Source organism: Condylura cristata, unplaced genomic scaffold (assembly GCF_000260355.1).
Source record: "Condylura cristata isolate star-nosed mole 26May11 unplaced genomic scaffold, ConCri1.0 scaffold00004, whole genome shotgun sequence".
Lineage (NCBI taxonomy): Eukaryota > Metazoa > Chordata > Mammalia > Eulipotyphla > Talpidae > Condylura > Condylura cristata.
Genome location: NW_004567105.1, coordinates 9,702,554 through 9,722,524, shown reverse-complemented (window position 1 = coordinate 9,722,524; position 19,971 = coordinate 9,702,554). Strand labels below are relative to the sequence as shown.

The 19,971-nt window shown below is 50.9% G+C and overlaps 1 protein-coding gene across 1 annotated transcript in view; it reads left to right on the top strand.

The window, feature by feature from the left end:
* Positions 1–6: 6 nt before the first annotated feature.
* Positions 7–19,971, top strand: part of CHST11 (carbohydrate (chondroitin 4) sulfotransferase 11) — a 213,879-nt gene continuing 193,914 nt past the window's right edge. The window contains exon 1 of the mRNA XM_004675735.1: positions 7–183. Coding sequence (XP_004675792.1) covers positions 66–183 — 118 coding nt within the window. The 5' untranslated portion in view covers positions 7–65. The remainder of the gene's footprint in view (positions 184–19,971) is intronic.

Sequence of the window (19,971 nt, the reverse complement as noted above, 5' to 3'; positions counted from 1 at the left end):
GTCCCGGCTCCTGCGCCCCGGGCGCGCCTCCCGGACACCCGGGTCCCGGCAGCCAGGACAAAGCCATGAAGCCGGCGCTGCTGGAAGTGATGAGGATGAACAGAATCTGCCGGATGGTGCTGGCCACTTGCTTGGGATCCTTTATCCTGGTCATCTTCTATTTCCAAAGTATGTTGCACCCAGGTAGGGGGCGCGTTAGCGTGGTTTTGTTGGCTATTTTCTTCCCTCTCGCGCTCTCGCTCCTCCGCCTGACGCCTGCCACTTCCAGCCTTCGCTCTCCCCCCTCGGCCACCTCCGGGCTCCGCGCGGCCCGGGTCCGCCCGGGTCGCCTGGCGGGATGGGGATGGGGAGGAGGGAGACGGGTGCCCTCTCCTCGTCTGGCTCCGGGCTCGGGGTTGGAGGATGCGGCCGGGAGGGTGGTAGTTTCCGCCGCCACCCCCCTCTCTTTTTCTTTGTGTCTCTCGTCTGACTGCGAGGTAGCGGGGAAAGGTAGAGGTGGTGGGAAGCTGCCCGGGGCTGGGGTCCGTCTGAAGAGCGCGGGACTCCCTGCTGGCCCTCGCCGCGGTCTGAGGATGCTGGGGGCGCGGGGAGCAGGACGCCTGGCGCCCGGGCGCGCTGCCTTTTCCTGCTTGCCTGGCCGGGGGCGCAGGGGTACGCACTCCGCGGCGTTGCGAGTCCCTGCCGCGCGCTGGGGAGCCCCGGGCAGGGCCCCCACGTGTCGGAGGTTTCGCGTCGAGCCGAGCAGGTGTGAGGAGAGGTTGGGTGCCCGGCGCTGCCCCTCTGCCCCACGGGCGAAGGGCTTCGGCCCCGGCTGCGTGTCCCCAGGTTCGGATCCGCATTGACCTTGCGACTGGTACCTTGGGGCCCAGCGCTCTCCTTCGCCGGAGTCTGACCCGGGTCCCCGAGTTCCTGGGTCACGCTTTGGCCACCGCAGTTTTGGAGGAAACTTCGGTCGGGTTCCGGACTGACCCTCAGGTTGCACCCCCACCCAAGTGCCCGGGGGCATGGTGGGAGTGAGCCCTCCACCCCCAGACCCCGGGGGCTGGGCGAGTTCCACATCTGAGATCAGGACTGGAGGACAGCTCGTCCTTTCGAGGGGCGCCAGGGAAAGTTTGGGATCTGGGAGAGAGGGGCGCCCTGGAGCGCGGCGCAGGGGGCTTCGCTACTGCCTCGGAAACTCAACAGGTAGAACCATCCCAAGAGGTTTCAAGGGTATCGCCAGCCTCCAGGCCTAGTCATCCCAACACCCCCTTTTTCTAGTCCCCCATAAGTCCCCCACCGATCCACACTGGCTTGGCGATCTATTTTTTTCCACCTCCGAGTTGTCTTTTTCGAAGAGTCCCAGCAATAATTTGCCTTTCTAATTGCAGGGAGGAGGGACCGGGAAGCACATTTCCTTCTAGGGCAGTGGGGTCGGTGCCTCTCGCCTTCTCCTTTTCGGGTGCATCTAACACTTTCTGCAGACACAGCCCCAAATTCGTGTAGCCTGCATTTGGGTCCGCAGCTGAGGAATAAAGCTGTTCTTTCCATCAAGCAGCCAGGGCTGTTGCGCTGTGAGATTCCTTGACAGCTGGGGGGTGGGCAGAAAGGCCCCCTGCCCGGCTGGGCCTGGAGCAGTGGTGAACGAGGCCACACTGCCAAGGATCTGGTCAGACACCACCACATGTAGCCTCAGGACATCCCAGCCAGCCTTGTAAAAGATGGCTTTTGTTTGCAGTTGGGTATTTTTAGTTTCATGTCAGCAAACTGCAGCCGTGTTTGTCTCCTCACCCAAAGGGGTAGTTGTGAAACTTCTAAGGGAATTTAAAAATGGCCCTCGCTGGCATTCCGGCAACTGGCTAGTGGTGGCAGCGGGCAGGACCGACAGCCGGCTGGGGACTGGGTGGTGTGCGGCTCTAACAATTTAAATAAAGGCCCAGATGGTTGATCCAGATGTGGAAATGAAGCTGTTGGGTCACTTAACGTTTCCCGGCCCCCGACATGCCAGGTGTGTTGCTGCAGAAAGCCTGGAACAGAGGTGGGTGTCGGCAGGCAGCAGGAAGCACTGTAACTTCTCTGCTCCTGCTAGTTGTCAGTGAGCCACTAAGTCTCGTCCTGTGCCTGGTTTTCTGTCATCCTGCACTCTTTTGCTGGGTGAGAATGCAAGTGACTTCCTAGCCAGAAGTACTAGGAGGTCACTTCCAGCTTGTAACTGGCACCTTGTTCAAATTTCCAGCTCTAGTTAGAAGATCCAGTGGCCACTCTCAGTCTCGCCTTTTGGATCCTGGAGGAACCGGTCTAAGGTCCTCCTGATAGGGACCCTCAGCGCTGCACCTGTGCTCTACCTTTCCAACCCTTTCTGGTTCCCTTTCCTTACAAGAAATGACATTTATTTATAATTCGTATATTTCAAGTCTGCTCTTTGGATATTTCCCCTCCAGTTCATAGCAGATGAATACCTTCAATACCTTCTATTGCATGTGGACCTGCAGACAGTTTAATTGCAAGGTCTTTCTTATTTTGAATCACACACACATGGTTCCATGTCAGTGGTTTATTAATACAAGGCACATAAAAAGATGCTTTGAAATCCGTATTAGATATTTTCTTGTCTCTCCCCCCCCGCCTTTATTAAACTGCATGATCTCTGATGGTCAATGCTAAATCATTGTACTGTTCTGACTGCCTTTACAAGCCACCTGATCCTTGCTCCTCTGAAGCATTTAGGTTTGTGAGGGCTGATTCTCTGTAGGCTCTGCAGGTTCAGCTCACCCTGGAGAGGCAGAAGGGAGCACAGTGTGGGACAGATTGTGTTGCTAAAAATTTGGAGCCCTCTGGCAGGAGTTTCAGATAACTGTGTCTAAAATAGAAGGGGAATGTTGTAAAGGAGATGGCTTCCTGACTTCCTTGGTGGCTGGAGAATACCTGGAGCTAGTGGGGAGAGAGAGAAAGAATAAAGGAGACAGCTTGTCTCCCTCTCCTGGTGAGCTGGGGTCCACTGCCTTTGGTACTTTTCTGATGCCTGGATTTGAGTCCATCCTGAACTGGAGTAATTCCTCTGCAGTGGGTCTTGTCCCTCCCTGGCCCTTTTTATTTAGATTGGCGATACTCTGATTAGTGGTGTTTGTTAAAGGTATCACTGAGGGCCGGGACCAGCTTGTAGGCCTGCTCTAATGCCAGTGTTTCGCTCAGTGTTCCATGCAGAGCTCTTAGTAGAATATTTACCACCGGGATGCATGAAGCGGCTGAATGCTAGTGGGTTCACTTCTCTGCTGTCAGGAAGCCACACCAGGAATCCTGGTTAATAAGCCTGGCTCCTCCTGATGGGGACACTTCCAGGCCTTTCTGGTCTCTGAGGTTCCCTGAAAGCTCAGAGGCAGACAGAAGTGTCCGCCATGGCCTAGATTTGCTGTCCCAACCTAAGCAGACTCATCTGTGGGTGTGACCTACGCTGGAGTTAGCGAGAAAGGTGGTTCCTCTCACCTGCGAGTCCATCAGCAGACACATCCTCTGAGGTGTGTCCTGGACAGTAAAGCATCTGCCATGCCCTCCCCAGGGGCCTGGGCCTTGGCGGGCTGTCAGGCAGGCCAGAGGCCCCCACGCTGCTTTTGTGCTCGAGTGTGCCAGATAGGACAGCCCCTCAGAACCTCCCAGGATTGCAGTGTTTCTTGAAAGCTCCTCTTCACAGCGGAGAAAGCCTTTGCTCACTCTCTTTCTCTCTTTTCTGCCTTTTGCAATATGTTTCCTTTCATTGTTGAGGGGACTTCTGTGCCTGGTTGAATGTATTGAAAGAGTGTAAAGACTTTCTTGGGTTACCCCCTTTCTTTAAAGGCTTCTTGGGTTACCCCCTTTGTGGTTTCACTTGAATAGACTGGATGCCAAAGGTTTTTGTATTGTAATCTAATTATAGACATAATATGTGCTCACTTTGGAAAATGTAGGAAATGCAGAAGAGGAAACAATCATTTATTATTCTACCACCCAGAGACATATGGTATTTTTCCTCTATAAGCTATAATATATATGCTATAAGCTATATATATACACAGAAGTGGTTGAGATCACATTGTGTACCCTGTTTGGTAATATGTACTTTAGACACAAAATGTATTGTGATGATGACTAGTTAGTAAGGACAGAAGGACAGAAAATGTCACCACAGCCTTTTAGATTTGTAGACTTGTCTACACCTCCGCCCTCCCACCCCTACCCTGTGCAGGAGATCAGTCGGTATTGTGGTTTTTTTTTTTCTTCTGGCTGCACACATTTCATTTAAATGAAAGAATCTTTTTGCTTATTGCCTGACATGAGTTTACACTCATACCAATGAATAGGAGTCATCCATCCTTTATGTTTATGCTACTTCTTTTGAAAAAGGGTCAGGAAGGCGTCCAGTATAGCCCGTTATGAGCCCTACAGGAGCATGAAATAACTGAAGCTATGATAAGGCATTTTCTGGATGGGGCCTACCCAGCGTGGTTTACATGTTTGTACCTCATGGGTCATTTTTGTAGAGACAGTTAGGCAATTTCCTTTGACAGTTCTCGCCACAGCTCAGGAGTTCTCCTTGCCCGGCCAGCTGAAATAAAAGTGGACATTGGGCACCACCAGGTTGGGGGCTTTGTGTGTGGGTAGAGAAACAAGGGGTCCCAGCCGCCCACCCCCTTTCCTCCCCCAAGTACTAGCTGAAGTGACTGCTGTTTGTATTTATCTGGTTGAAAGTTACTCTTCGGCTCTCCACGCAGCCATTTAAAAACAGGAAGTCAAAGGCTTGCAAGTGCAGACACCACCCTTTCCCTTATAAATCCCACAAGCGGACCTCGTGACCTGGAATGGGCAAGCAGGAGACTCTGGCCAGCCGGTGCCAGCCGGCCCGTCCTGAGAAAAACCACACGTTTTCTTACTCATGTTTTCTTCTGAATTTCTCTTTCTCTTGCATTTGGAGACCCCATCTTGATCATAAGGGAAGGGAGAGGCTGTTCTTATGAGATTAGTGCATAATCTCATCAGTCCCTTAAAAATTGCTGCAATTTGTAATTGGCTGCACCTGAGATCAGCTGCGATGGTTTGAGAGGCTGCTCTGGGGCCTTTGGAGCAGAACTGGGCTCCCGATTCTTCGCACTCCATGACAGGTGCTGCTTTAGGGGACACAATGGCAGCACTGACTTCTGCCCTCGGGGAGTCTACATGCTTGTGGGGTGGCCTGGCGGCCTGGCTGTAAGTGGACGCAGAGGTAAAGTATGGCATCTCCCATGAAGTGAGAGAGGAAAACAGAGCAGGGACTGGAGGGTGAGAGAGACGGGGTGCAACTTAGGATAGTATAGACGGAGTTAGGGAAGCTGACTGAGAAGGTGACGCTGTGGTGAGGGAGCACTGACCACGTGTCATGTCCGGGAAGAGAGCAGCACAGTCCGCGGTGTGGGAACCTGTGTGGTGAGCTCTGACGGGAGGCAGCTTCGGGGGCCAGCCACGGGGTAGGTAAGTTTGATTCCGGGGAGGGGCTGGGTGGATCGACGTGGTGAGGTCAATTCCTGGCAGCCCTGGTGTCTTTGGGTAGCACGTGGGGTACCCTGGTAAAGTAGTCACCATGCATATCCCACTTCCCCTCTGCCCCCCACACCCCAAACGAGACCACCCCTTAAAAACATATGTAGATATATTTGAAGCATGACTGTTTGAACCCGAAAAAGCATTTAACTGAACTTGTGCTAGGAAAATTTTAAAACGTTCAGGGTGTAATCCTTGGCATTCATGGATAAAAACAACCCTCCAGAGACCCTTTATGTCGTAGGTTCTCTGAAATACAGAGTTTGGGGCCCTCCCTGGTGGCCCAAGGGGTTAAGACACAGCACTGTGAAGCTATCTGCAGCCACTGCAGCAAGAGTTCAATCCCGGGCCGAGCTGGTGACCCCACCCACTGCTCCCCTCAGCAGTGCATTTTGTCAGTCTACCAGTTCTGCTCCCCACTCTGTCTCTGGTGAATGCGCTCACCACCCGCACTTCTGGCCTGTATCCCAGTTCTTGTATGTATAAATAAATAAATCTTAGGGAAGAAAAAAAACCCTACAATGATGGGGTGGACCTGGCTCCTGGTGGAGGGTTTTCCCCCTTTCTAAGCCCAAGGCGGCACCTTTACGCACTTCAGTGTATAAAATTTGAGCGTGTAGATGCCAGTGTCAGTCAACTCCTGCTGTGCTCCGTGGACAGCCCCTTTCTTGCTTAGTGGTACAGAGTAGCATGTGTCTTCGGGTGGATGTGAGAATCGTGAGAACAGCTTCTGTAAACAGTGTTGGTTAAGTTCCCACAAGACCAGGCTCCTGCCACCGGCCTGGAAGTCCCAGGGAGCTGCAGTGACCTGCCTCTTCATGGTCGGCCAGTGTGCCCTGGCTTGGTCAAGGCCTTTGGTCAGCCTGGGAAATTTGTACCTGCATTGCAAATTTGCATTGTAAGGTAGGTTCAAGTCAGGATGGGTGGGAGAAGTGAGTTATTTAACTTGGTGCTTAAATTTTGAACAGAGAATATCACTAATGTGATTTCGGTGTCTTTCCTGTCCTCTGAATTCATTGCATTTATTTACCTGCCCATCCTTCTCTTTTGATTCAGCAGGGCAGGGACTGTCTGTCTCTGATCTTGGTCCAGAGGTGCTTAGGAAACATTTAAAGATTAAATGAGTGATTCTCAAATGTCCCCACCTCACCAATATAAATAGAGCCCAGGGAACTGCTGATTTAGCTTTTCAAGTCCAAACAGCTTCTGATGTTTTTTTTTTTCCATGACTCCTAAACCTCTTGACTCTTGGTCCACTGGGATGCTGTCAAGGCTCAGGGCAGGAACTAGAAAGTAGCCTGGGTGTTTTAAGCAGAAAGGTACTTACTTACGAAATTGCTGGGAGGGCTGGAGTCTCAGGGCTTGGGGCGGGAAAGCCCCAGGATGCATCCCAGCTAGCAGTGGATAATATGACTCAGACAAATGTCTTTCGGATGGCTGCTCAAGAATACTCACCCACTGGGCTAGCTCTGAGATTGTCCCTGAAATGACCGGGTCTGTGAACTAGCTGATGAACCAGAACTTGGGATCCCTGATTTCAGCACCGAGACACGTCTCCTCACAGTCGCTTCTGCACCCAGAAAGCCAGAGATGGTGGAGTCTGTCAAGCTTTTGCACAAAACCCATATTTGCCATCAGGGAGCTGGCCGCTGCCTGAGTTCTGCTTTCTAGATCTTGAGTGACTGCTTCTGTTTGGGGGAACCGCAGCTTCAAGAAAGCTGGCAGATCCCAGCCTTTAAATGACCAGTCTCTGCGGTTTAGAGAGGCTTTTTGGAAAGGGACCCATTGGATGATGAGTGAACATCCAGGGTATTCACTGTGTTGGGAGGGTCTGTTTGAGCGGTCACCCCTTTACATTTTGTTGTTCATGAATACTTTATACGTGTTACTACCATTATCTGCACTTCTAGGATAAGCTTATTTATAACTTTCTAGCAAGAGTGATCATAAACGCGCAGTTCTTTACTGTCTGGATAATTCTGTCAGTCCACTCCTTGTCACCTCCAGTTCCATCACCCGTCTCCACCTTACAGAGTGCCCGTGAAGTGCTGGGGAGTGAGGAGCAGCACTCTTGCACGGGTGTGCATTGTGAGTGTGACCTTCACGCTGTGCTTTCCTGGCTGAAATCTCTTTTTTCCCCTTTCCTAAAGAAAATATATATTTATTTATGCATACAGAATGGGGTACAGGGGGTGAGCAGATTCACCAGAGACAGAGTGGGGAGCAGAACAGGCAGGTGGGTGAAGCACGCTGCTGAGGGAGCAGCGGGGGAGACAGGAGCGGTCTGCTGTGCCATGGGGGGATCGAACTCTTGCTGAAGTGGTTGCTACGTAGCGTTGCATTTTAACCTGTTGTGCCACCAGACTTAACCCCTGCACTATCAGGGAGGCCATCGGGAGGCTGCTGTTGGCATCTCTTAAATCTCCTTTCCAGTTTGTAAGGATTCCTTCAGGTGGAAGTAGATAACATAATCTATAAATCTACTTATGATGCAGTTGTTAATGGGGGCAGGGGGCATTGAACTAGGCTGAGAGCAGTGAGATTATGGAGGGGGGTGGTCCCTCCTCTCAGGACTCCCCCTCCCTCCTCAGGGCACCTGAGGGGCCCCATAAACGACATGTAACTTGTTATGATAAGTTGGGGCAGTAGTTTTGTACCAGAGCACGAAACATTGATTCGTATTGAACATTTTTAAGTAAAAGAGGAAAACCTGATGCTCTCTGTCCTTGTTAGTAGGGTGCCCAGTACTCTCTAGAGGCCCAAGTCTGGACTTGTCTGACTCACCCAGCAAAGTCTGGGTGAAAGTGCAGCACCAGCCCTGGCGAGCTGCGTGATGCGGATGCCAGGCGGGCTGAGTGGGGCTATCTGGGCTCCATAACCCCACCTGTAGTTTCCATAGCCTCACCTGTAGAAGGGAATTGATGTCAGGATCACTCTCTACACACTACCATCTCACCAGGAAGGTCAAGTTCAGGGATGATCAATTACCTAGAAAACTTGGAGTATGCCTTAGAGAGCTGCAGTAGAAGTAGGAGACGCAACCTCTAAGGGTTCTGAGCACTGACAAATAGACTCCCACCCTGGTGTACAGCCCCGACCCCCTTAAATTATCCAGGAGGGCCTATCTCAGGAGTGAGGGATGGAGCAGCGGAGAGCCTCAAATCAACCCCTGACCCTGGCCGCTGAGCCAGGCCTGGCCCAAAACAGGATGAGAGCCTTTCGCTTAAGCTTCAGTTCCTGCTCTGGAGACAAGGGGTAGAAATGGACTCGCCCCCACTTTGAATGTCAACCACCAGCAAGCACCACCAGACTGCAGTGAAGAGCGTTTCCATAGCTATGGAAACTGGAGGTGAGGATATGGAGACTGCAGGTGAGGCTGTGGAGACTGCAGGTGAGGCTGTGGAGGCTACAGGTGAGGTTATGGAGATTGTAAGTGAGGCTGTGGAGACTGCAGGTGAGGCTGTGGAGACCGCAGGTGAGGTGGAGGCTGCAGGTGAGGTTGTGGAGACTACAGGTAAGGTTATGGAGACTACAGGTGAGGTTATGGAGACCACAGGGGAGGCTGTGAGGACCGTAGGTGAGGCAGTGGAGACCGCAGGTGAGGCTGTGGAGACTGCAGGTGAGGCTGCGGAGTCTCACAGGGGTTCAGGAAGTTGATCCCACCAGGTTTAAAATGGCTCGATCCCAACCGCTGCAGAGCACGCTGGTTCAGGGGTCTTCCATGTCCTTGGGGCCAGGTCACACGTGTTCGCTGTCTTGTGGGGTCGCATGCAGTCAGGGTGACAAAGAGAGACCAGCTACTGAGGTATGTGGATGGTTTGGAGGAACACCTCACAGGGGTCTTCTTCCCCGGCCCCTGAAGGGTGAGCGAGTGTTTGCTGTGGATGGAGGGGAGGGGAGCACAGATGTTCCAGGTTGGGCCCCCGGTCTGGGCGGGGCGCTCGAGGCCCCAGGGAGGAGAGGTGGCCGTGGAGCGGAGGGCTCGGAGAGCACTGCAGTTTGCATTTTATTTTATTCTTGGGAGCACGGGCCATAGGCAGTTTGGGGTCTCTTGTTTCTCAGGCGATGAAACTCCAGCTCGATTTTCATGACATTCTTTTGTTTCATTAGAAGGCAGAAGTTTTCAACTCACTTTCTCAAAATGAACTCGGGTCAGGTTGAAATAGTTGCTATTATTATCATTTAATGGGAGCTAAGAAGATGATTCAGAAGAGTAAGGTGCACAGCAAGAGCAGCCCCAAGCCCAGGTCCTCCTGACAGGATATCAAGCTCCGCTGTTTGCACTGTCTGAGCCAAGTTGCTCGGCCTCGGAGGCGGAGTTTCAGCCTCTCAGCTGTTCCTGGTGCCCTGTGTTCACCCTCAGAGGGTTCTGGAAGAAACAGCAGGGGAGAGGAAGGTGTATAAATCGTTGGAGGAGAATTTCTTGGTCCTTGGGAGCTTCTGGGTCCCTCCGGGGATGTCACGTGCAGCTGTGGGGTGCTCTGGAGGGGAACTGGTTATTTCCTCCTGGGAACCAAGACCCCAGGGTCAGGTTTGGGGTCCCCCCAGGAGACTCTCCCTGTGCTCTGCATGTGGGCTCTGATCTCATTATCCCCTGAAAGATGTCACCCTATATAATCTTATCAAGAGGTGCCTCTCAGGCCTCCCTCGCGGCACAGTGGGTTAAAGCACAGCACTGTGAAGCGATTGGCACCATTGCAGCATGAGTTCGATCCCCTGCCAGGGAGCGACCCACATGGCACAGCAGACCTGTCCTGTCTCCCCGCTGCTCCCCAGCAGGATCTTGCTGTTCTGCTCCCTACTTTGTCTCTGGTGAATCCTCTCACCCCGCCCTCCTCCCCCCACAACCTCTGGCCTGCACCTTGGCACTTGTGTGCATAAATAAATAAAATAGATCTTTTTTTTTTTTAAAAGAAGGTGCATAAATAAATAAAATAGATCTTTTTTTTTTTAAAAGAAGGTGCCTTTCTTTGCTCCTCATTCTAGGCTGTGGGAGAAGAAGGGCTAATTCTCCTTAGGCTTGTTCCCAACTCTGGCTTTCAGAATCCCTTGGGGGATGTTAAGGGGTCCTCTCTGTGGCACAAAGGCAAGGGCCCCCTTCATTTCCTCTTCTGGACTGCAGCACTTGGTACTCATTGATACATGCTGGAGGGGTTACTCATGGGGCCACCTCCCCACCTTTGAGCCCTCAGTTCTTCACATTAAATCAACAAGAAACAAAGAAAACTATCCCAAAGGCTTAATTAAAAAAAAAAAAGTAACATAATTTCATCATAGATGTGCAGCATTTTTAAAGAGGGCACGAGACCATGCAAACTGCAGGGTTTCTGGATTTACACTTACAAATTTGTAAAGATTTAGGGATTAGGGGTTGTGAGGTCTCATTAAGGCAGTACTTATTAGTGGGAGTCTTTGCAAAGTATTGGAATGGAGATTATTTTGAAAATGGAAGAATTAGAGAGGGAAATCCATTAGGAGCTGAGGTTTTATTGCATGAAGGGCGTTCTGTATAATTTTGCTGTTTAAAAATAGAAGTACAGGTTTGAAATCCAAGAGTGAGCGGGCAATCTTTTCGTCACTTGTGATAAAGCCGCTTTTGTTGAAAGAGTATGAGACAGCCAGTGGAAGACAGTTACGTGCTTAAAATATTCACTGGGCACGCTGGCCTTGCTCTTTTTAGGGTCGTTCATTTATGCGGGAGGGGAGCGCTTCAGGGCTCTTTCCCCACAGGAGACAATTCTTTTAGGATCACGCAGACTTTGCTTCCTGTGTGTATACCGGCAAATTGAGATTTTAAAAATAAATACAGTTCTGTGAGTGCCTCCCGGCAAATGGGATTCAAGTGATGGAGGATGTTGTCATTGGAACATCACAGCCACATTCCTCCTGTAATTTCATAGGAAATAGATGAGCAATGGATTAGGAGCCTCACGTTCTCAACATGTAAGCCTCTGCTGTTGTTCCTGCCCTTGTAAAACCCCAGTAACCCCTCCACCCCCCGACCCCAGGCAGGGGAGGTGCAGTTAAATAGAAAGGGCTTGGGCTGGGGAATGGAGTTCTGGTCCTTCATGACTAATGAATGCTGACATTGGCAGTTTTCAAACTGCCCCTCTGTGCTCACAGGGTCCAGAGCAGCTAACTCAAGGTCAAGGCCAAGGAGGGAGCTGATCGCCCCAACCCATTCAGAGCGGCCTCTTGCCTGTCTTTTGTATCTGGAGCTCAGTCAAATTTTGTTCCAGTAGAGTGTTTGAAGGTTATTACCTACAACTAAGTTTACTGCTTCGAGTGTTTCTAAGATGATTTCTCCCAACTCAGATCTTGCTCTATTATCAAAAAGGTGTATCTGTTAGTACATTTACAGTTAGGGTTAAGTCATAATTAAAGTGAATAACTATGGCTACTATAGTATGAACAGAATGACATCCATGCACCTTTCCATCCGTCCAGCACACCAATATTTATTGACCAGACACTTACCTGTTCAAAGAGCCAAAGCTAAGTCAGACCAAGCTCGAGCTTTCACACAGCTTGCAATTTAGCAAGTGGTAACAGGTCTGTAATTGTTAGCTGTCATGCTTTGTAATAACAGCTCTGGGTGGCTAAGAAAAAAGGAGTAATTAGTTTAGGAGAGGTCAAGGGAACTTCACAGAGGAAGCACATTTGAATGGGACTCTGCTCGTCCATTCGCTTCCACAAGAAGCAGCTATTGGGTCCCTTACTGTGCATGCCAGGACCCTTCCCGTGCTGGGCAAGCTGTTATCTCCCTTCTCTGCCCGGCCACGTCAAAGTAAACCAAGGTTGTGCGTGCGTGCGTGTGTGTGAGAGAGAGAGAAAGAGAGAGAGAGAAAGAGAGCGAGAGAGAGCGAGACTTGCGCCTTGCTTTGTTACTTAGAACCTAGCCATGGGAATTTGCTGATACCATCCAATTTTCTTTGAAAACACCATAATATTCCATCCTGTGGATGTGACTTCATCATCCTCTTCTGTTGAGGGCTTTTGAAGAGCTTCCCTTAAAAAAAAAAAATCAGACAGCTTTTTGTTTATAAATATTGGTTTGAGTTTCTCAGTGTCATAAACTCAAAGGCCCTTGGTAGGTGTGGTCAGATTGTTTTCTAGAAAGTGAGACAGCGGTGTCAGTCTGACAGTGGTGTTGGTCTGTCACAGCCAGTTTGGTTTAGCTTAAGGACCCTGATGAACCCGCCTGGAGGCTGCAGGACGCTCCTGTTTTGGTTTGGTCCACACTAGGCCACATGCTGCCGGGATCCCCGGTGCCTGGCCTGTCAGAGACCTAAATAAAGTCCGTTTTGTTGAATACACCTTGCAGTCTGAAGGAACGAGCCAGGAAGGGCAGAGGGGACGTTCCACACTACCACTGGGGAGAGAAGAGAACTTCCTTCACTGTCACAAGAGACCTTGTCAAGGACCTTTCAGGGGAAGGGAAGCTGTCAGCAGACTCGCCCTTGTCTGAAAACCCCTCCACAGCCTCAGTGCCTGCTCCTGCGGCGTATAGATCCCCTGGGTTGAAATTCAGAGAAAGAGGTCTCCACGGCTCTCGCCCTGGGCAGACTCCTTCCTTGGGTGTCCTCTGCTTGACTTCAGTCAGTCTTTTCGACTGCCTGGCAGGGGACACTTCATTCTCATTTTTAGGTGGGGCTCAGAGAAGTGTGGGAACTAACTTAAGATAACACAGTGCTGCGGTCCACATGTTGGTGTCCTTCCTCCGACCCCCCACTCCTGACCCCCGTTCATCTGTTGAAACCGAACCCCCAAGGTGCTTATATTAGCAGAGGGGCGCTCTCATGAGGGTTTAGTGTTCTGGTGGGAGAGGCGCCCTGAGTGCTTGCTAGTCCTTCCTCCATGTGAGGATGCAACGGGAGCCCTTGACCTGGAGGACAGCCTTCACCCGACTGTGCTGACTCCTGCCCTTGGACTTCAGAGCCCTCCAACCCCAGAATGGTGAGAGAGCAGTTTCTGTTGTGTACAAGCGACAGGACTTTTTACTGTGGTGTTTTGTTATAGCAGCGTGCAGGCACTCAGGCACACCGCTGATGGGCTTGCAAGGCCCTGGGGATTCAGATTAAGAACTTCTGGCCTCCTTGGTGGCCTAGGGGTGAAGTCTCGGCACTACCACCATGAAGGCCTGAGTTCAATCCCTGACCAGGGAGCTGACCCACATGGCGCAGCAGACCTCTCCTGTCTTGTCTCCTGCTCCCCTCAGCAGTGTGTTTCAGTAGACCCACCTGTTCTGCTCCCCTCTGTCTCTGGTGAATCTTCTCACCCCTCACACCTCTGGACTATACCCCAGTTTTTTCTATTAAAAATAAAAATCTTGAAAACAAAAACAAAAACAACCAGACTTCTTTGGGCAAAGTATAGGGTTAGCGTCTGTGAAAACCTCCCTTCTGTGACTGATGAGGAAAGACATTTACCAGGAGGATCCCTGAGCTGGAAGGAGAAGGGAGTCTGCGCTGCAGTTGGTGAGAGATAATAAATGCTCTAGGAGACACCGTGTGCCCAGTGGCCCTCAACCGATGTGCCGAAGACACTTAGATGCCTGGGGCCTCCGTCAGTGACAAGGACCAATGCACTGTGGCCTGGTGGGTGACTCTTCACGCCTCCTTGAGCCTCTCCCCGGAGGAGGGCGCTGGTTAACGGTGTCCTGAGCATGAAGCTTCTGCAGGAAGCTGTGTCTTGATGCTGCTCTCAGGTTTGGGAGAACAGAACTCCCAATAATGGGAAGCGGGGAACTGAAAACCAAAATCCAATTCAACCTTTGCTGTTGTAAAAGTGAAATATGTAGTGAGTAGCTGTGTGTGTGTGTGTGTGTGCGCGTGCACACACACACACCTGACAGGTGGGAGGAACTCAATGTGATCATCCCTTAGCATTTCAAACAAGCGTTCTTTTGAAAAATGTTACAGTAAACATTTTTATACATAAATCTTGGAGCTTGCTTTTCTTTCTTTGACACAAGAATGGAGTATCACTTATTTTTGATATAGGAGTGAAACTGAAGGCAGATTTCTCTAGAAGTATGACGTGGGGAACCTTAGCCCCGGTAATTCCCACCAGCTCACACGAGATCATTAAGAGGAAAATGCAACATTTGCTCTTGCACTGCGTTGCCTACTGCCCCTTTCACCAGAGGGTCCCTCCCAAAGCCTTTTCAATCAGAATTCAGGAGTCAACGACTGTCTTCTTCCCTGCGGCCTCTTACATGCTCACCCTAATACGTCCCATGAACTTAGAACTGGGGTAGAGTAGATGAGGGGAAGTGAGAATGGGTCTAAAATAGCTGGCTATTAGGCTTCCTGCTAAATAGGATGTGGTCTATTAACTTCGGTTATCTGTGTGTCTAGTTCAGACACTGCTGCTAACGGCAAGTCTGCAGAGCCCTGGCATATGCTGGGGTCTGCCTGGGACTGAAAGCAATTATCAGCAGCGCCGGGACCCAGTAACCACCTGGAGAGAAGGCACTGTGATCTAGTCCTTTGGGAAGTAAAGGTGACGTTACCTGTAGCAGTCAGAAGTCGCAGGCAATTTCAAGAGCTCCAGGAGGTGGCTGGACCCGTCTAGTTTCTGGTCATTCTTGGGATGTTAATATGTTTTGGTTTTTAATGCACAGTGGAGAAGAGTGCGAGCCAGTTTATCCATCCTGGGGTGCCAGTGGAGGGAGGCTTTTTGAAACTAGGGAGGACAACGTAGAAGGAGACTTCCAAACAGCCCCTGGAGGGTTTTCCTGTGGCCCAGAGGTTAAGTCTCAGCACTGTCAGGCTATCGTCAGCCACTGAGGTATGAGTTCGATCCCAGACCAGGGAGGTGACTCACATGGCGCAGCAGACTCTTCCACCTCACCCTCTGCTCCCCTCAGCAGTGCATTTTAATAGATCCGCCTGTTCTGCTCCCCACTCTGTCTCTAGTGACTCTTCTCACTCCAGCACCTCGGGCCTACACTTCAGTTCTTGTATGCATAAATAAATAAAATAAATCTTATAAAAAATAGCAACAAATGTTGAAGGATGGGTCATTTTTCAGAAAAGTTACCTGTCTTGACTTGGCATTTCCAAAGTAGCCACAACTACCTTTCTGAGGAAGTCTGAGAGTAGTGGATAGGTTACTCTTGTAGGTGTGAATTCCCCCTGCCCTTAACCCTGTTCAAGTTGGGTTAAGCAGAAAAGGAATTTTGGGTGGCGCAGGGAACTGAAGAAGGCAGCATGGCAGAGTCTAGGGCCTCGAGGACCTGGTCTCTCACAGTTCAGCTGCCACCTCCCCTCCCTCACCTCCAGCAATCCCAGCAGAAGAGAGGGCGCTTCTCTTTCCCAGCATTTCCACAAAAGTCTTAGAATGAAAGTTCTAAGAGAACAGGGTGTTACATATTTTATTTCCTGCCATAGCCGAATTCCCAGAACAGTGCCTGAATTATCGTAAAGGTGCCATAAGCATGTATTGAATGAACGTCTCATTGGTGTGGCTGAGGACGCATGTTCAACCCGAGTTGCGCTCAGAGTGGGGGAGGCTGATTTTTTTTTAAAGATTTACTCATTTACGCATACAAGAACTGGGGTACAGATCAGAGGTGTGGGGATTCACCAGAGATAGAGAGGGGAGCAGAACAGGCAAATGTACTGAAATACACTGCTGAGGGGGAGCAGTGATGGGTCAGGAGAGGTCTGCTGTGCCATGTGGGTCACCTCCCCGGCTGGTGATCGAACTCATACTGCAGTGGCTGGGGACAGCTTCATAGTGCTGCGCTCTAACCCCTCTACCACCAGGGAGGGCCAGGAGAATGATTTTTAGTGAAAACCATGGTGTTGCTTAAGATGGAGCATTGGGTATTGGAAAGAAATCACCCAACCTAGACTTGAGTTGTACCAGTGATATCAGATCTGTGTTGAAAGCACTGGAGGAAACTTCTGGCAAAACCAAACTGGCAACTGTGTACCAGTCTAATAACTTTACCAGCAGAAATTCTGGACAACCCCTGGTAACCTGTAAGTCCCTACTGCCTGGACCAGAGAACTCAGGTAAGACTTTGGTTCTGAGACTTATCTTGCAACCAAAATGAAGGCCCTCGACTGGCGGTTGAAACTATCTTGACAAATAAGACAGCGTTGGGCATGTCACCCCAGTGCATAGCTGAGAGACGTGTGTATGCAGATAAAAGTGACTTCAGAGATGCATGCTCCACGTGGCACTGTGGACCGGTGAATAATGGATGAATGTCTCATGAATAATTGAAGCAGGAGAGGTAAGAGGGGAGCATCTATCATTGGATTACAAAGACATCTTGCACTTCTGTCATTGGTGGTGTTCCATGGAAGTTTTTTGGCACTTGGAGAACATACTGAAAATGGTAGCATGAACTTTTGATTCTATTTATCTCCTGTTGTTGGAGGGCAAATGTTTGTGACATGAGCCGTGGTGCGTAGTGTTCGCAGGTGAGCAGGCCAGGGCTGATCAGCAGGTCACCTGCTGCGTCCCATGTATGACCTCATGCTTCTCATGCTGTTGTCTTCATGCCTGGTGAAGGTAGCTCACGGGGGCCCCCTGCCCAGGGAGACCAGGACGGATGCTGCCGAGGGCAGCCCCTTGCTCCACTCTGCTCGCACTGATGTCTGCAGGTCACGTGGGCGTGGGAGTCGTTTCATTCCTTCCTCTGTAAAATGGGAACAGCAGTGGCATCCACCTTGTGGGATGAGGCGAGGAATAAATAGAACAAGCCAATGCAGGTGAAGTGGTCGGCACGGTCCCGCCATCATGTAGTGACCTTATAGGTAAAATAGATCATTGATGATTATCAGTCAAATTAAAAACGCGTGTATTGAATACAGTTGTGGTGAGCTATACAGAAGGGAGGGCTGACCACAGGGCCTGTAGCAGTGAAGGCTGAGCTAGCTGCGGGGTGGGGGTGGGGCGAACCACACTGGAGCAGAGGGGTGGGGGTAGGAGAAGCTGGGGGAGACGACCAGCTTTCTTTGGGAGACTTGGTGGTGAGTTAACTTCCCAGGCCCCACACCCGCCCTCCTCTACCAGGCCTTGGGAGGGTGTGCTCATAGGCTGAAATGTGGGGTCTGAAATGTGGTTTTTTGAAACCTGCTCTTGGAAAATGTAGGGCAAACTTCTCTGTCAGGGTAGTGGGCCTCAAGTTCCCGGTGCTTGCTCGTGGTGCGTATTCTGGGTGGGATCCTGGAGGCTTGAGGTGGGGACCCCGGGTGATTCAGATTCAGGGGAACTCAGTTAGAGAACTACATCTCTGGAAGGTGGGCGGGTGGAAAAAATCTGAAACTGAGGCCAGTGCAGAATAAAAGGTGTACCAAGGGAGTGTTTGCTTCTGTTCTTAAGACAGTCATGCTGGGGTGGATGGGAAGGGTCATCCTTCATCTGGACACAAAGTGGGAGGAGGAGGGGAACCAGGAAGGAGGGAGGAGGGAGGGGAAGAGGGAACAGAGGAGAGGTGAGGAGGGGAGGAGGAAGGTGAAGAGGGAGGGGAGGTGATGTCGGAGGTGAGCCGCTGTGATGAGGCCTGCCTGGAAGGCAGGTGACAGGGACATAGGACACTGGGAACACCGCTGGTCCTGGCCTCCCTTGGCCTGGAGGCAGACCTGGCACATCTGACCCCGGCCCTCACTTCAGGGTTCTGTGCCCGTGACAGCAGTGAACGACTCAGTCTAGATTTTCCTGCAGCAAGAGGCTGACTCGGGCTCCAATTTGTCTTCAGGATTTGGGTTGTGGGAGTCTTGGACCCAGGTCCAAGCATCTTCAGTGCTTGGTCACCTTAATTAATCATCAGTGGGGCTGAGTGCGAGCCGTGAGCGGGAGGTGGAGACAGTGGAAGAGTGAAAAGGCTCTTGCCGGCCCACCCTGCACCCTGGTCCAGATTACTGGACTTGTTGTTTGGCGGCAGGGTGGGCCGAGATGAGGGGTCTTTGCACAGCCTGTCTTGGTTTGAAGTTGGAGCATAAATCATCACCCCGCTCTGAGCGTGTGGGTGTGTGAGTGTGTCCCCCTGCCTCGCCTCCCTCCCCGGGGGCCCCAGTGCTCCTCCTAAGGCCGCCGTCATTTTCGCTTGACCTTGAGATTCTTTTCCTTAGAGGAAAATAGAGCCATTGGTCTGTCCTCTTGAGCAGACCCACAGTAGCCTCCACCCGGGGAACGCGGGAACACATCTTAACGTCTGTGCGAATTGTTTTTAATAATATCCAAATTAATATCAGATGAGAGGGCCACTTGGAGAGTGAGTGGCTATTTAGAGGGCAATTCAAGACGGCAATGGGGTGCTCCTAGTTTTAGAAAATGATACCAGCTTTTGAGGTGCTTGTGACTTTTTTACCTGTTGGTGACACACAGCCATTAGACTGTGGGGCTCAGGAACTCGAGAGCTCAGTCTCTGACCTGGCACATCCTGGGGCACTGAGTCTCGGGCAGACACAGGCAGGCCAGGCTCGTGGGCTTTGTCTTCTGGTTCATCCCGCTGGATGGTGAGACTCTGGAGGACGGCTTCCTGGAACTTTCCAGTCAGGCTTTACCAGGGTGTGATTAATCTCTCTCTCTCTCTCTCTCTCTCTCTCACACACACACACACACACACACACACCCTTGTTGCCAGCGTCACTCTGGACCACACACGGAATCCTGGGGTCTCAGTGCTGGGCAGAACCCCTAAGCAAATTGGAGAGGGGGACGTTGCCTGCTTCTAGAGAGACCCATGTTAGGGCTCCCACTTCTGTCCTGTTGCAGGGATATTTCGGATAAAGGACAGTTTAAAAGCATCGGGAGCTGGCTAGTTTTTGGCTTTTGTTACACATACAATACTCCACTTGAGCAATACTGTAGACAGGTTTTTATAAAGAGACCTACCTGGGCACAATTAAGAGAAACAAAAGCAGACCACACTTCTGTGGAGATATTTGAAGTCTTACCTTGTCTTGGGCCTTGACCGCTGGAGACACTAGAGTTCCAACGAGCTCAGCCCTGGTGTCCTGCCCTCCTGGTGACACTGTGCAACGTCGCGTTTGTGACGTTTGTGATGCAACAATTCCTGCATCTTGCGATCATGGCACTGCTCCCCTCTGCTGGCTGCGGGTGGCTCGGACTTCAGAGCAGGCCTCGTTTAGGTCAGCGGCTTTGGAATGCTTCTTATTGTCCTACTTTTTCAAATGTGGCCGATGGACTTCCAGACGGAGGCGCTGGCCTTGAGTGGCAGCTCCTGCAGGCCGAGAATCCTGTTCACATCCCTGCAGACAGGATGTGCCCATTTTTGTTGAAGAGAAAATCTTCCTGAGTGGGAGGGGAAGTGAGAGGCATTTTATAGTTAGTGTTTTCCTGTATGTATTCTCTGCGTGTAGAAAATGCTGCTAAATTTTTCAGAAAACACATTTTCCTTGACAACTGAATTTTTTTATGGGGGTGATTTTTTCTTTTTCAGTAAGCTAGCTAGTCAGGGGC